The 18,335-nt window shown below is 40.0% G+C and overlaps 1 protein-coding gene and 1 long non-coding RNA gene across 2 annotated transcripts in view; one reads left to right on the top strand and one right to left on the bottom strand.

The window, feature by feature from the left end:
- Positions 1-6,190: 6,190 nt before the first annotated feature.
- On the top strand, positions 6,191-12,011 carry LOC131460738 (uncharacterized). Its single transcript, XR_009240407.1, has 2 exons — positions 6,191-6,367; positions 11,624-12,011. It is a non-coding gene; the product is annotated as an uncharacterized LOC131460738 (long non-coding RNA).
- A 2,428-nt stretch (positions 12,012-14,439) lies between these two features.
- dnai1.2 (dynein, axonemal, intermediate chain 1, paralog 2) overlaps positions 14,440-18,335 on the bottom strand; it is a 40,091-nt gene continuing 36,195 nt past the window's right edge. Inside the window, exon 19 of the mRNA XM_058631490.1 lies at positions 14,440-15,423. Coding sequence (XP_058487473.1) covers positions 15,322-15,423 — 102 coding nt within the window. The 3' untranslated portion in view covers positions 14,440-15,321. The remainder of the gene's footprint in view (positions 15,424-18,335) is intronic.

Raw genomic sequence — 18,335 nt, 5'->3', positions numbered from 1 at the left:
CACTATTTAGATATCGAAATATGTCTAGATTTCTTTAATATGTTAAAATCTTTTTTTTTTTCTCCTCAAGCAGCCGCTTTGTTTGCTCATGTGTTGGACCGGCGGTGATGAGAGGCAACAATTGTAGCCACTGCAGCACCATGTGCCACTTACCACATTAAACTGTATAAATGTAAACTAAGAACTGAGATTGCCATCACATCCCAGTGTCTTTTTAACAATACACTATTTTTTTTTTTTTTATTGTCTTTTTTTAACTGTAATTATGAAGTTTTCTATGTTCCGTTTGTAAAGTACTGTAAACTGTAAAGATTTAGGACTGGATGTACTTGTGAGTGACACTTACAGTTAAACTTACAGTTAAACTGCGTGAGAACTCTTTTGGAAGCACTTGTGTACAAACTGATCTGCCAGGGACATTTTCTTGTAGTTCAATATGTCACAGTATCTCCCTGACTAAATATAGCAGATTTCCCCCCTCCTGCGTGCTGCAGGTGGTCCGGCCTGTCATAGGGTCAAGCAAAACCGATCCTGTTGTGAGGAAAGTGAGACACTGAAAGTTTCACGAGGAAGTGATGATGAATTCAAGCCGGAGGTTCCTGATCGTGTATGTCACAACTTTTCTTTCACGCACACACAGCTCGGAAACAAAGTTCATGGAAGCCTCAGAATGTACAAAAGTTCACTCTCGCGCAGCACAAACAAAATAAACTGTACTTCATATTCCAGTTGCACTTTGAGCCTTTTCTGTCAGACCAATTTCCCGCGCGCAGGTGTCATTCAAGGCCGTCTGCCAACTTTCAGCCGTTATTTTAATGCACTCAGACAAATTGGTTTTGAGCGGCTATCTTGTACGATTACGTCGCATTACTTGAAGAAGAAAGGCCTGGTGTTCGCAGTGCCACCGCTCTGATGTGACTCCAAAGGGAAACCGAAGTGAAGAAGATGAGAAATGAAATGAGCTCTGGGTGGAAGCGACTTGAAAGCACTTGGAGGGATTATGGAGGGATGAAGGTAGACTTTGTGACGGGGAAGAGATTAACACACAATATGATCAAACTCCTTTGTAATGAACATTTCCCTCAAACAAATTCAATCAACAAAGTTTTCATCTGTCTTTTAAAGCTTCAAATGTGAGTCCCAGCTGATTTTACTGTCACGTATGAGGACAGTGGATTGTTATTTTCACCTGATGCTGTGCAGTGCTGTGCTGCGTGTCGCTTTCTTGCTGCAGCACGTCGTCTGGAGACTCCCACGCAGACTGCTCATAAATAGGCCACTCAAACCTGCTGCTTCCATTAGCGCCACATAGAGACTCCATGTCTACATATCCCATGACACGTTCCACCCTGGGAGCAGCAGTTTGATCCAGCTTGAATAAATGAATAAAGAAATAACTGTGGGAATGAGGTAAAGCAGACGGGGGGAAACACAAACATGCATTTATGAAAAGGAATCAATGAGCAAACTAATAATATAATAGTAATAATGTGCATTGACTTAAACTTATAAAGATTTGTCTGTCATGATGTGTGATTAAAAAGGGGTTCTTATGAGAAGTGGATCAATGAAACAAAGAAAACGATCAAGTTGGAAAAAGTAGCAGTCAAGCTACAAAAGGAAATAGTTTCTCATGCTCATGATATAAATGGCGTGTTTCCATAGTCTTGTAGTCTGATAAACCATGGGGATATTGATGGGATATATACTTTCATTTAAGAACAGTCACAAACATCTGGCCAACTGCATGGATATACTGTAGGTACTGTAAGTGGATGTACACAAAATGCAAGGGGAGTGGATTACAAGTCCTTAAAGAACTAGACCCAAGAAGTGATGGATAACTGCAATAAGTGCCGCAGAATTCGCCCCTCAGATTTGGCACTCTGCCTTTCTCTTGTCATCACTCATGTTGAAACTGGGGTTATTTTACATGATCAGTATAGTATAGATCCTTTGTGCACATGTTTTACCCTCTTATAATTTATCTACAGCTCACCTGAGAACACCAAATTGTATTGTACTGATATTGGTTAACGTGTTGTCTAAATTTTCTAATATATTTCTTAGTTTGCAGTTAAAGCACATATAATTGTTGTCATCAATGTTTTACTTTGAACAATATTCTGCTCTTTACAGTTACTGGCCAGTGAGCACGGAAAACTTGTGCCTAAGAACCAGAAACTTGAAGTTTATTTTTTGCTCGTGTCCTTTTAGGGGCATTGTAGATATGTAAGAATTTATAAGAAGAAGAATTAAGTCTATTGCTAATGATTTTGTATTTTTACAACCATGCTTTGTAATGAAATAAATATTGAAAATGTCACGGACAAGTGCCACAATGACACATAAAATGTGTAAAAGTGCAGACAGGAAAGGCGACAGGTTAGATTTGAGAATTCTTATCCCACCATGTTTGGCCATTAGCTCGTTAACTACTTCGATCAAACGATCAAACTTGAAAATGTCCAGTTTTTTTTGTACAAACAAATTTTCAGCTTCTTATGAGCTCCACACACTCAAACTCCAAAAAATTCAAGGACAATTTCTCTCTCAGATGAATTGAAATGCACTTTAGACACACACTAACATTCTACTACGCACAAGTTTCATATACTTCAACGATGTAGAAGCTTTCATGACCTTCACAGATTCTTCCACAACAACAACAGTGAGATTACAATTACATTTGTGTGTATTGCACTTTAAAGATCTGAGCTGGGCTGGAGTGGAGAGAGGTTGTTCAACTCTTTAAAAAGAGATTCTCTTAAACTTCTCAAATGTCACTCTTCATCCATGACTTTCTACCAGAACATAGACAAAATTGTCTCGTTTCATGTCACGTGACGACCAAAGCACGCACGGTGACTTGCATACATTTGAATTGTGACTCTGAGTGAGAGGAGAAGCATCCAGCTTCTAGAACAACACACAAATGGACATCTACAACTTTAAATCCTGAACTAGAGACTTCGTCTGATCGTCTTCATACAAATTCAACCCATCAATACCACTAATATTTCTTTAGAAATTGCCTTCTCTAGTTGTTTCATCTGTTGTGTAATTGCACATTTTTCATCAAATAGAATAAAACAGCCTGTTTTTACTCAAACTTAACCCTAAAAAAACATTTGTATTACTACACAAGTTTTTGAGACTTATATCTCATCAACAGTATCAATTATCTCCTTTAATACCTGTTGTATACGATCTGATACCTGTATTCTGCCCTCCAGTGGATTATCACTCCACTGCAGGCAGTGGAAGTTCTTTTTTTGGCCTTTGTAAAATAGCTCCTGTCATTAAATCATCAATCAAACACTTTTGGCAGGAAAGTCTTAGTTACAGTAAGAATAACGTGTATATTGTTACTCCTTCTTCAAAATAAACATCGTCTGTGTTGAAACGATGCAAAACATTCATTGTATAACATTAAAATCATGTTAAAAATGTGTGAATCTAATCTGATACTGCAGGTAGGTGCTTCATTTTTAGCATGAATTGACATTGTTGCAGTCCAAGAACAGAGTCACCACCTTGTAACATCCCTAATGGGATAATGTGTCATGGGAGAGCGCAGGTAAGTGGCTGGTGAACAAATTCAAAGGCAGTAACATAAACACAATAATCCAAAAATAAAGATAAGACAAAGATGACATCAAATGCAGCAAAACGTGCCCTAAAAAGAAAAAGCCCAACACAGAGGACAAAAAGGACAGTCTGACAGGAAGTGGAAGAGGAGAGAGCAGAATATAAAGTGAACTGAGACAACAAGAAACAGGTGTAACTAATAGAACGCAGGGGAAAGTAATCAGCAAACGAGAAACACCACAGGAAGTAAGAAAAATGAAACCAAACACACAAAAATGAAAAGGTCTCATTCACTCTCACTTTAGTTCCATCCACTGCTGTGTCGTGTGACAAAACTGTCACCATCTATTTGTAGCCTATGGTCTGAACCATCACTGACACCTCTCACGTTGACCTCACTGGTGCTCGCTATAGATTATTATGCACAGACACTATAAACTGGATCCTTGCATGTGAAATTACACCATTAATCTGTGTTGTTCACGAAATCTCTTCATGAGGAAATTACACACACGCCGTTGCTGTGGAATATATTTGTTAGTCTCTCGAGAATCTTCTCTGGAGGAGAAACCTGTGAAGTATCCATTAGTGCTGCTCTTTGTCCTCTTTACGACTGAACAACCTTTGAAAACACATGCGGTTGCAGAATCATTGCCACAAACTGGGTCACGACCGAGGCTTCGCGCACAACCACACCATCCGTCTTGTGGTGCATATTGTCATCACACAAATAATGAACGGTGCTGTGTAGATGTATGCCGTCTAAGCTCACCAGCCTTTTCATTAGATACACAGGAGACATAATAAAGTGTAGAGCATGCATTTTGCCCCTCACTTCTCTGCAAACACACGGTTATACACGAGAATCCCGGGAGATCAGCGGCTTCTGAGATTCTCACAACAACAACATTTTTAAGACATGTACACGTGATTATCCTGACCACGGCGAGTTGCTGCTATGAGCCCTTGAAGTGTCCCTAATAAAGTGGTCAGTGGGAGTTTGTACCGTATACATCATCATCATCTTTTAAAACCTAAAAAACAAAACAATTGCTAAAATGTTTAAATTATATATGCACTGTAGTAAAAGTTTTATGAAAATCATGTGTGTGTATATCTATCTATATATGTATACATATCTATATCTATATCTATATATATATACATACATATGTGGTTTATATGCTTGTATAAGGATGAGTATATCATGAGTGTATGTGTATTTTAAATGCATGTATGGATGCATATGTTCACTACACATGTTCCCTGTGTGTGTGTGTGTGTGTGTGTGTGTGTGTGTGTAACATGTTTGTTTAGCTGAAAAATCAATAAATAAACAAAGCATTGGAAAAAAAGTAAAGTAGTCTCACATATTTTGGCAGTAGAAGATCAGTGTGCTTTTGTGTGATCATCAACCTACGGAGCCGAGACTAATCCTCCTTTCAACACAGTGAATGTGAATGAAATTTTGGAATTTATGACTAAAAATAAGCATTTTCTTTCTGTCCTGAAAATAGGTAAAGTGGGTGTATTTGATACATATCAGCTTTTTTATTAATCTGAGATATAACTCTATATTATTACTATTAGTACATCTTCTGACGCCTGTGATGTAATATCACTTCTGTCCTGTAGAGGGACCTCAAGCAAAGCAGTCCATGTTGTCCCTGGTGCTGATCCTTCCTTGCACAGTGTTGTAGAGTAAACAGATTAGGCTGTGAATAAACAACGAGTAAATCTCTGTTATCGAGACCATGAACACAACACTTATGTTTGTATTTAAAAAAAACAAAAAAAAAACCCACACACAGTAAGTTTTCAGAAATATAACCACATTCACCAGACAATAACAGAGCCAGTATAAACAGAGATAAACACGCATTCACTCTCACATTCATGCCTCTGGTCAGTTCAGTGTCCAATCGATCTCTGCATGTTTTTGGACTTGTGGGAAGAAACCACATGAACACACGGGGGAAACAAACTTGCAAGCCCTCGGTCAAATCGGGATGCGTACCGGCAACCTTCAGCCACGACTATGAATAAATATAATATGATTTATATGGCGTTTACTAATCTGCCTTTAAAAAAAACCCCATTAACCTCTCCTTTAATTTAATCTGAAACATTGTTAGAGAAGTCCCTGGTCTTGTTGCAGTGCCTCTTTTTATATACGGCCTATGATGAGGACATAAAAATAAAATGCTTCTACGACAAGACAAGGATAATAAAGTTGATTGTGCTGGCTTAGCCTTGTAGGAAACACAGCTCCCTTCATTGAGGCCTTGATCCGAGTCTCCTCCCCTCACAGCTCGGCCTGTCTGCCTCTGTCTCCGCCTCCCCCGGTGTTGAACAGCTGAAGCGATTTGTTTGGCCACACTCTGCACTGCTCTGCAATGCACGGCGGAAGTCATTGTTTTGTCTGACAGGCGGCTTCGTTGTTCTCCGTAACAACCCCCACCACCACCACCACCCCATCCCTGCACTCTGCAGCAGGAGCCCTGTGTAATTACATCCAAGCCCTACGCTTGATATCACTGCTGACATCCACCAGCTCAGCCCCACCTCTCTCTCTCTCTCTCCCTCCCTCCCTCTCTCTCTCCCTCACAAACCAGTGTGCAGTCCTGGCTCATGTTCAGTTGTGTGTGTAGTGGAGGAAGGAGAGAGCGCATGGTAAGCAGCAGAAGAGGGGGATGTTATTCTGTGAAAGAGATGGAGATTGGAAGACGGGATATGCAGTGAGAGGATAAACAGAGGGGGCTGCTGAGCGTGTGGGGTAAGTGTGCAGCGTTAGTCTCTGGCATGTGGCAGCACATCACATTCAAAAAGTTGACACAATATGAAAGCGTGCACACAGGAAACGTGAGATTATGTGAGAAAAACAAACAAAAAACAACAACGACTGTGTGTGTGTGTGTGTGTGTGTGTGACTGCAGCATCCTCACACACTCTTGGGGGGGGGAAGTTTTCGCCATGAATAATAAAAACCCTCCTTAATCTCAAAAGAGCGGCGTCTCTGTGCACCTGAGGGTCGACGGCTGCACCAAAACCAGATCAGATGCTGAAATGTGACTTTATCACAGATCAGGTTGTCACACTGTGTGTGTGTGTGTGTGTGCAGTCGGGGCTTCACCTCACTGCTTCAGGAGCTGTGAAGGCAAATCTCCAGAGGGGGAAATGGATCAGAGTGATTGATGGATCAGACTGAAAGGTAAGAGGTTATCACAGGTCTGCTGTCATGTCAGAGCATGTGTTACGCTGTCACTGCGGTGCATATTTGGAAATATTTGGAGGGTTTTTATAGCTGTGTGTGTGTGTGTGTGTGTGTGTGTGTGTGTGTGTGTGTGTGTGTGTGTGTGTGTGTGTGTAAGAGATGGGAGGATTTGAGGTTGACTCAAAGGAAAAGATTCTTTTGATTTTAATGAATACTTCACTTGGTGTCAATGCCATGTGATCTACAAGGGTTTATTGTGGTTTATTGTGAATATAGGACATGAACATCAACTTCTGAAATGAGAACAGGGTTATACTCTTGATATTTACCATCAGTTTACCAAAACACTTAAACAAGAAGTATGTATTTAAATCCTCAGCGGTGTATTATTATTATGATAAAAATATTATTATTATTATTATTATGAATGGCAACCACTGCAACTAGAATCTTTTCCAGACTCTATTTACATCTTTTCTGTTTAATTTTTTTATCAAGTTACTTTATTGGCAACAAAAAACTATGCTGCTGCCAACACATTAGACAGACAGACAGACAGACAGACAGACAGACAGACAATTTTCACTCAAAGCTTTAAGGATAATGTTCTCATTTGCAATTAAGGGCCAATAAAAAAAAAACAATTGTCAAAAGCCTAAAGCTCCTATATATTTATATATATATATATATATATATATATATATATATATATATATATATACATATATATATATATATATATATATATACTTATAACTTATACCTCTGATTTGATTGTCTGGTGTCTGTGCTGGAACGCTTGCATCATGTGACATGGGTGGCTCGCACTTTGAAGCCACAGTTGGCGAGAGCAAAGCAAAGCAAAGGATCCACAATGTGGTTTCTCCTTTCAAAGTACATGCTGTACGTGTGAGTGCAGCGTCTCAGTGCTGTGTATGTATGATTCCATGTTCACTGCAGCCGTGACTGACATGATTGATCATGTTGATACAAACACTGGAATGAAAGGTCGTCTTCTTCTTTCTGCTTCTCCCATGATGGACTGCCACAGTCGATTGTCTGCCTCCATCATGTCCTCTCCCTCTTCTGTGACACCAACTGCCCTCATGTCCTCCTTCACAACATCCATGAACCTTCTCTGTGGTCTTCCTCTTGTCATCTTCATCGTCCTCTGTCCAATAGAATCACAGTCTGCACGTGACCAAACCATCTCAACCTTGACTCTGAGCTGTCCCTTGAACCTTCAGCTCCACCTCCTGTGGTGAAGACAGTGCCGCTGTCACCAAGCTACACTAATATGAATGACAATGAAACAAAAGGCTGATCATCTTCTAATCGAATGTCTTCTTTGCACAAAGACAACTTTAGAGAATGTCTTTGACCCAGTCTTAGAACACATTCTCCCAAATATAGAAACTCATGTTTAAATTCAAATACTGGACGCACACACACACTGCAGGCAAACACTGTTTACTCACTGTAGCATGTATTTGCCTTCTGTAACTTTTCACACACCACGTGCTAAACACTATTCCGATGCAAGTGTATCATGGATATGCTAATTTACCAAATGGGGAAAACCAGGGGAGTCAAGTTCTTGAAACCGTGTGTCTGAATTAGCTTTGTCTTAATGACGCATCTGTATGGCACATTTACGATGACGTTGCGAGGAGCAGTCAAACTACTAGGATTAGAAGGGATTAAAGAGCAGTGATAGTTGTGGAAATAAAGTGCAGCATACAGTTTGGTATCTTTTAAGTGTAAGTATAGTAAACCCACTTTTTTTTTTAAAGGTGTAAACCAGTGTACATGTATTGAAATTGAACTGGTCAAACACCAGCTACCGTATTCAACAGTTTAATTATACCTGAAGAGGAAAGTTTTTTCTTCTCCGTTATATATGGAAATTCGGCATCTTAGAAAAAAATCATGTTGTTTTACAAAGCACAGCAACAGCGCTGTTGTCAGTAAAAGGTTCTCATTGCATCCTGTGTGTGATGACTCTCAGAGGACGGAACTAATGGCTGAATGGATATTAAATGGATGCAAAACTGGGCACTTTGACTCAAATTACAAATGACATTTGAACTGCACATATTATATCCAAGGGATAAAGGTAAAGAACATGATCATGAGGAACTTGAGGAGTGGGAACAAGCAAGAGCAAGACTGAACCCATGAACCAACAAAGAGAGAACGTATTCAGCAGGGAGACAGAGAATAGCATCAGAGCAGATAATGGGAGAACAGGAAAAACACTGGAAGTGAAATGAAACACTAGAAACCCCATGAGAGGAACTACCAAACAAAACAGGGAACACACACAAAAAAAGACACAAGGACAACAAAGAGAACCAGGAACAAAGACTTCAATGAAACATTGACTCTATATCAAGATAGTGATTTGAATCTACACTGAATTTGATAGTTTTTCTTCATAATATTTCATCGTAATTGATAAATGTACATCTCACGTCAATAAATGACATTTGTTTAAATCAGTCTGCTCTGAACCAGCAGCTCACCAATAAAAAAAAAAAATGACTACAGTGGTTTATGTATAATTATAAACACACTAAGTAACAAACGGCAGTTTAAACATCGGCTTTTTAGTGGCGGGAATGAAGCCTCTAAAATTAGACTGTGACACAAAACACAGCAACAGAATTAACGAACAATGCAAATGTGCTTTACACTTTCATTTTTCAGAGTAAGACTTTGACTCATGGCAGACGTTTACTGATAAGTGCTGGCTGAATTCAGTTTAGCTGCTCCTGAGACTTTGCACACAAGCTCATTGTCACAGTCTGTCACTTAACTAAACAAAGCCATAGTTAATATTCATGAAAAAATAGAATTTCTTATTTCTCAGAAAATAATCACATTTATCTGCTTTATTTGGCTCACATCACAAAGTGTTCGCTGTGGAAATGTTACTTCCCGGGATCCTCCTTGTATTCTAATACTGAGGAGTTGACCGTGGGTTTCTTTCCACCTGTGCATTAAGTCTGGACTCGGTGGCCCTGTTAACATCCTACAGCTCAGCCCTGGCTAAGTGCTGTCTCTCGTGCTGTGAGGAGCAGATAGACTGCAGGTATGGTTTGACATGTTGAAGTGTTATCTGAATAATAACAGCTGACAGCGTGATCTGTATACTGTAATGGCCGAAAAGACAAAATATTTCTTTTGAATTATTTCATCCAACAGTCACAATTCATGTGTCCTCTTCAGCACCATTAACTCAATTCTAAATGTACCAGAATCCACTTCATGTGAGCTTTCTGAGGATTTATCTCACCTCCGTCTTAATGATCCGTTCATTTCTGTCCCCTGCTCTGCTGTCTTTAATCACGCTGAGCCTGTGTCTCTCTCTCTCCTTTTTAAAGGAGACTATTGATCATATAAAGCCTTCAGGTTCCTGCACAGATGTTCTCCCCCCTTGCCTTTTCAAGGAGGTTTTGCCAACTATTGGACCTCTTGTCCTGTGGTAACCAGGACTTTAAAACATGCGGTCTTGAGCCCTCTGTGTTTGCTAATTACAGGCCAATCTCCAAACTTCCATTGATTTCTAGTATTCATGAGGTCTTTCAGTCTGGGTTTGAAAACTTACACAGCACAGGGTCTGCATTAGTAAGGGTCTTGATTACATATTTTTAGCCACTGATTCTATATTCTTGTGCCGCTTGTCTTGAACACTGGGTGGGCATTAAAGCAGCAACCCTGAATTGGGGTACAGCCACTGTGGGGTACCACAGGGTTCCATTCTTGGACCTCTCCTTTTTCATTGTACTTGCTTCCTTTAGGTTGTATTTTGAGGAAATATGGCATTTGACGAAATGTACATGCTACCTCTAACAAGAAATGCCTCTCACTCACTGTTAAAATGTGTTAGCGACATTAAGGCATGGATGACATTTTCTTCCTGAGTTTCAATGACAAAAAAACAGGTTTGCATGTATGTGGCACTTTTCTAGTCTTGATGACTACTCAAAGCTGCTTTACATTACAGTTTCACCCATTCACTCACACTTTCACACAGTGGGTCTATGTGCAGCTCGTTTTTTCTATCACTCAAACTGCTTTTTTCAGTTCATGCTTTCATTACAACCTGTTGTAACTGTAATGCCCTTTATGTTGCCGTTAGCCAGGCCTCCCTTTCCCAGCCTTCAGCTTGTCCAGAATGCTGCCTCTCGCCTTTTCACCCTTGTGTGCCACAGCTGCACCCATGGTAATTTACCGTGGGAATAATACACAACTCCTTATATGGAGTTTTTGTCATCTTATGTGTTGTTGAGTCTAAGTTATGATTCATTTTATATAAATTAATATATTATTGAAATAAAGTAGCAATAGTTGTGCACAAGTTAGAAAATAGACCGTTTTTTCTTTTCTTTTTGTTCATAAAAACGAGCCAAGTGAACTTTTAACTGTGTATTTAAAAATTTTACAATTCATATATATATATACGTATATATATATACGTATGTATATATATATATGCGTATGTATATATATACGTATATATATATACGTATATTTATATATATATATATATATATACATATACATATATGTATATATACATATATACAGTATATGTATATATGTATATAAACATATATACATATACTGTATATATACGTGTGTGTGTGTTTATGCATTTCATTTGAAGGCCAAAAACCATTTCTTTGACTGATGACACTTGATGACAGACAGATGACTGTGTGCAACTGACTCACACCATTCACCTGCGATGACTCACTTCATGTTCTATTTGTATCGGGTTATTCCCTGATTGTTTCTCTGCTCCTCTCTCAGACGCTGGCAGGATTAGAGTGTGGAGCAGCGGCGGTGTTCTGATCCTGCAGACTGCCGAGGAGTCAACATTGCCAGAAGGCGCCGAGAGGCTCATCTGTATGGCGACATGGTGGCGGTGTCACCCTTAAGATGCTAAGAAGGAAACAAGAGCCTTAAGGAGTAAACACTGAGTGCTGCAGTGGAAGAGACTCTCAGATTCTCCTTAACATCCAGCAAAGGCAAATGTGCACCATGGAACACTGCCACATATCAAAATCCAAACAAATATTTGATTCATTTGCTTCAAAATGCACAAGGCATTTTACCACACAATGGACATAAAGTGTGATTAAGACTGTGTCCACAATAACGCACTATAAGCTCCTACTCTTAAAGCTGCAGTGCGTAACTTTTGGTGATTTATTTCTGTCGTGGTTGCTGTTATTTTTCTGCCTTTGATCTATGTCACATGATATGTTTGCTGCGTCCTTCATCTGAAAACAGGCTCTGTCACGAGGGAGCATCTGTGTGTATACAGCAGCAGAGCAGTGGCATTTAACACATCGAACTGTCACATCGCGTCACAGACACATTTAACACACAGAGCAGTAAATTGGCACGTCTTTGTGTTTTCAGTCATACTCTTGACATGAAACAAAGCACTTCCTGTGTGCAGCACGGGAACGTTGACAAGTGACATGAGATCTAAACACCGAACAATACAGCGAGAGTCATGTGAATAGGCTTCATGCAAGTGTGCGACATTTAACTATATTTCAAGGTTACGCACGACAGTTTTAACATTTAAATCACGACATAGGGACATTATGGAATCTGAGGAGAGCACGACAGGCCTGTCCACAGCTGCGCTGGTGGCCATAGCCTGCAACACCTTTGTCGCTGTTCTCCTCCTTCTCCTCTGTCTCATCCTCTACCGAGCCTGCAGGATCCCCTCCAGCCCTGAGAGGCTGCCGGTGCTGGCTCCCATTCAAGGAGAAACCCAGCGGGTGAACGAGCACAAGTACCTGTTGACTTCCTGACTACAGACGGACGAGGCAGATGTGGCAACAGGTGATGGCGTCAGTGCACTCAGGAGAGAGGAGGAGGAGGAGGAGGAGGAGGGCGACGACAACATGGCTCGGAGAAAAGAGTGAGCTGTTTATAAGCAGCCATCACTGGTCAGACCTTGTCCTTGGCTTTGACAGAGTACATGAAGGAATGTGAACGTATTAATCCAGCCTCCGACGGACAAGGCCACACAAGAATGGCTGCAGACTACACACAGATGGAGAGGAAAGGGATACACAAAGAGCAGCTTGCCCGATCATGGAGGTTTCTAAATATATCCTCCTCTTCTTTCATACTCCTGGAAAAAAAAAAAAAAAAAAAGGCAAAACAATTGATTGCTGAGAACAGGGACTTGAGCCCATGTATGCAGATGTGGTGTAGTCACTTCTCTGCGAGGTGCAACGCCTTGCTAAGGGTATTACATAAGGACCACAGAAGCTTAGTTGAGATTTGCGTCCTCTTCGAAAAACAGCCCCTCACACGAACATCTGCTCATGGCTTTGCACGATGGCCCACTCACTCTGGACTGAACATTCTACAGAGCGACAGATGGCACAAAGAGGAAGCAGCCACGCTCCTGCACGTCCCTGCACACATGATCAGTACTTTAACATTTAACATGTATGTACAAAGCAAAATGTGATGTGGAGTTCAAAGATGTCAATGTAAGAAGTATGAGATGAAGAAGAGTATGTCGGTGTTTGCCGACATGGATGCTGCTATTTATAGAACTGGAACATTTCCAACTTTTCTATATCCCAGTTGTCATGAAGTGTGACGGTGATCCTCACTGCAGCATCTTCCCCAAAACTATCTGATTTAGAAAAACTGACGAGAGAGGTCTGAAAAGCAGTGACACACACACACTGCACCAATTCTCAAATTGATTTGGCCATTATCTGTTACAGACAAAAAATGCGTCACCTTCCTATCGCTTTCCTTGTATTTTTTAGTCAATTTTGTTTGGGGGACAAAAGGATGCAGTAAAACCTGTTAAAACCGATAACTATAGACCTGAGGCCTGCAGGATCATCTGGATTTGCAGTGTTAACCTCTTACTGAGGTAAATGATCAGCTCAACTATTGACCAATTACATTAATTTAATCATGTCTACAGGACAGAGGAGTTAAAGTTCTGAGTCTATTACACGAGATTAAGCTCAACAAACATTCAGTTTGATGCTTTTACTCCTTTATTCTCTCACTTCAGCTCATAATAACGAGGTGACTGATAATTGGGAATTAAATCAAACCCCATAAAGTCTTTCATAAAAGAGAAAAAGGTCTTCACACCGTTTGCTATTATCATAAATGAAGATTTCAGCCGGGCTGACGTTAACCTTTTTACTGACTTTGAGGTCAGTGTCCACACGGACATTAGCAGGGGCCCAAACAGAAGGACACAAGAAGAGCATCGGTGAGGTGGTACTTTACTGTAGGACAAGATCATGAGGGGAATGGAGGTAAAAAGGCAAAATAAAGACTTATACCATCAACAACCTAATTTATCTCCCTGTACGTCACTCCCCACTCACATAGTTTTATATCTATTTATTTTTAGCTTAATCAGCTTGTACAACACATACAGAATGACTTTCATGGTCCTGGTAAAAGACGTCAGCCAGAGACAGAGGAACTCCAGTGTTGCCTGTTTAACATACTGCAGTATCAATAAAGACAATGTCAACTGGATATCAGTGATTTCATGAACATATTAAAGATCAGAATGAAACATTTTAATAAACATATACAAAGGATTTTCCTGCCATGTCAGTGTTATTTATTGTTCAGCTCCCCTGAATATGACACAAGAGAGAGAGAGAGAGAGACATCGCCACAGGTTACAGACTTTGATTTTCTGTACGATGAAATGCAAGGAAATAAATAACGTAATAATAATAAACAATAGTGACAATCTGTATGTGTTTATTTAGTCATTAAATACCAATTTCCAAACATTTGTCAATGAAGACAGAAGGAGAAGGAGAAGGAGAGTGACATGCTGTGTGTGAGAGAGACACACACACACGTGAATGACACACTTGTGTGTGTACGTGCATGTGTCATGTTTCAGTAGCATAGCAGTGACCATTCATTCACATTCATAACTATCTGTCATGGAACTGCAGTGCAGGTTGAAGACGTCAACACTCATATACTTATTCATCATCATGAATATCATATACTGTATTTGAAAATGGACGTAGTTGTCCGGTGGCAAAACGAGCTCCTCGTGTGAAGCCTCCAAATTCACACCTGATGCAAAAAGGCTCCTATTGGACACTACCAGCTGTCAATCACACTGGTGTCATCTATTGTCTTCTAAATGGCAACCTCACAACCTGAAACTAGAGACCAGGAAAATGTTTACTGATGATATAAATAAAGTGAGAAATAGAATCTAATCTCGTCGCCCCCTGGTGGATAAATGCTACTACCTTCGGACTTCCTGGGCTTCACCTTTCAAACCATTTTTTAATATACAGTCAATGATTTTGATTTTGGCCACATTTAATTGAAATCATTCAATAATTGGATATTGACGATTGAATTTCTGTGTTGATGCAGCTCTAAAAAACTCTTATCGAGGGGGAAAATCTACGTGAGTCACGTCAGCCTGGTCCTGTGAACGTGGCCTCAGATGGTTACACTCAGAATGTGCTTTGCTCTGGTTCCCGCAGCAGACTGAGGAGCTTCTCCATTTTGGCAACTTCCACCTCTGGACCTTCAGGCAGCTCCTGACCCTTCTTAGCCTGTACACACACACACACGCACACACACACACACACACACACACACACAAAAAGAGAGGGGGGGAGTCAAGATTCACTGAACCGTATCTTTACCAACAATAAAACCCAATAAACACTCAAACTGACTTCAAAGTGTTTGTATGACCCCTGTTATATTACATCACACTTAAACATTTACTTTTTAAACTACTACCTATTGCAAAGGGTAAATTAAAATCAATCTTATTTAAATAAATAAATAATTTGAATCTCCTTTGTGCAGATGCACACAACCACTTACAGTAAGAGCAAGTGTATGTAATAATGCTAATTTTTCCTGTATTACTGCAGCAGAATACTGCAGCCTTTATTATATTAAATGCACGTTGATTAAAGTAGCCTGCTAATATCTCTGCAGTTAGAAATTGTTTTTATTCTCATGTGGAGGATAAAGCGATAAATGAATGAATAAATGAGTGAATATTTTAAGGATTTGAGGGGGAGGAGGGCAGGTGAGGGCATGGGAAAAATTAAACCAATAATTCCTCTGTATTGTTGTTTCCCACTTTTTTTATTCACTTCAATTCAATTCAATTAAATTTTGTTTGTATAGTAAAGTATGACAGAGTATTAAAGCCAAACTGAAGAATAAATGAAGTTGTAATATTATGAGAAAAAAGTCATAATTATTATTCAAGCAAAATCTCAGATGATCAGCTGCAACCCATGCGTCAAGATAAGGAACAAGTAAAGTAAAACGTTAATGTCAGCCTGAGTGAAATCAGTGTGAAGACCTTTTTGTCTTTTATGAAAGACTTTAACGGGTTTGATTTGAATTCCCAACTATCAGTCACCTCAAGTCCATTTCTTTCTCTCCTCACTCGTCTCATGATGCAATATACACAGACTGGGTTTATTCTGAATTAGGTGTCTACCCTGACAACAATGATCAATGGTAATTACATTATTTTGGACAAACAAGAACAAGACAATATTAACCTGAGAAGAAGTATAACACTTAATTGCACATTGTGCTATGCTCGAGAGTGATTGTTTCATTCTCAAGGTTAAACAGGTGTAGGCGGTAACTTATGAACACCTGCTTTGGAACCTTTATACTTGCTGTAGCTATTTTCAAGTTTGAAATGGGCACCGTGAGGGGGCCGACAGACAGCTGCACGCCCCCAAATGAATGAGCTTCAAGGCTCAAGTGCAACATAATACCTCTGCAGTGATGGATGGCTCAATAAAAATAAAGCTTCCTCCACAGAGAAGCAGCAGGGCTGACTGCACAGACCATCTGTCTGTCTGTCTATCTATGTTTTTCAAAGATCCATGATGGTAAATGATGCTGGAGCAGAGTGAAAATGATAAATGGATTATCAAATATGCAAAAACGCTGCTTTGAGCCTCTAAAATGACAATGCCGTGCCACCAGAGATTAAGGAAACATTCATTCATTCATTAATTTTCCACTGCGCTGACATAGGGCAAAAGGTGGGGTCACACCCTGGACAGGTCGGCAGTCCATCGCAGGGCAAACGTACAGAGACAAACAACCACTCACTCTCACATTCACACTTTTGTGTCCAGTTAAACTAATCTGAATGTTTTGGACTGTGGGAGGAAGAAAAAATGCATGCACACACAGGGAGAACATGCAGCGTGAGGCAACAATGCTGGTCACTGCACCACCATATGGACCCATTAAGGGCTTCAGTGATACAGTAATGGTAGAACCACCTTATTCACACAAACTCTACTCATGTTTAAGTTAAGCTATGTGATGGAAATACCAAATTTGACCAAAACTAAAAGGACCTCTCTACCCCTCTCAAAAATGTCTTGACCAGAGACATGGCAAGTGGAGAGGAAATTGAAGACAAACATGGTGTCTCCAAGCCATATATCATAGCAGGTCTCACTACAGCCTTGTAGACCTTCCCTTTAACTTTTGCTGCTATCCTTCTGTCCTTCTGTCACACATCAACCCTGATACTCATCTCCACCCACACTTGTGGGGGGTCCCTCATAAATTACATCAAAATAAGGCAAAATAGCAATTATTTCATTGAAATATGAATTGATGGTACACACCCATAGACCATATAATAGGTTATATTTTAGTGACCCCCACAGACGTACAATTTTATCTCCTTCATGGGAGTTCAAACCCTCTTTATAGCTCAGCTCCCATTGGCTCCCACATAACTGTAACCCAGTTTGGATGCTGTTGTTGGTGGTGGATATTTAACATACTCAATGTGTTTGTTCTCTATTACTGTCTCTCTCTCCACTGGCCTTTTATTTCAGTTTAAACTTTATATGAGAAGACACAAAATGCATCATCTGCACATCATTTTCCAAGGGGGTTCAATCTGTTTCGATGTAATCACTCACACATGAAGTAGGTGATTAAATAAAGAACAAGTACACTACATGTTGGTCAACGTAACATAAGCAAACGGTTACGTGGGAAACAATTGTGTATAGTCTGAGAAACACTGAGAAACACTGAGAAATGGCTTTTTAAAAGAGCATATGGTACAAAAGCGACTGAGGAAAAACCACAATGGGCTACCATTCCCATTAGGTGAGTTGCTGTTATTGGTATTATGTGCTGTGGGTGCTTGTGTCTATTGCTAATTCTCCACAATGGGGTCCAAAATGTATTTCCCCATTGTACACTCCAGGGCTGTAGCATGAGCTGTGTTGTTAAGCTGAACCCACAAACCCATAAATAGTGTTTATGAGCCTGGCAGAGGGAGTGTTGTTAATATGTCTGCACCCAGGCATGGAATTGCTATGCATAATGCACAATAATGTGGGAAAAATAAATACATGCTCGAGCTGCTCAAATTTCTTCTACTTTACATGAACACAAAAGAAAGGCGGAAGGGCAGCAGAGCTGACTCTGAATGAGTCTTGATTAA

This window comes from Solea solea, chromosome 6 (assembly GCF_958295425.1).
Source record: "Solea solea chromosome 6, fSolSol10.1, whole genome shotgun sequence".
Classification (NCBI taxonomy): domain Eukaryota; kingdom Metazoa; phylum Chordata; class Actinopteri; order Pleuronectiformes; family Soleidae; genus Solea; species Solea solea.
Note: the sequence above shows the minus strand (reverse complement) of the source record. Positions and strands in the feature narration are given on the sequence as shown.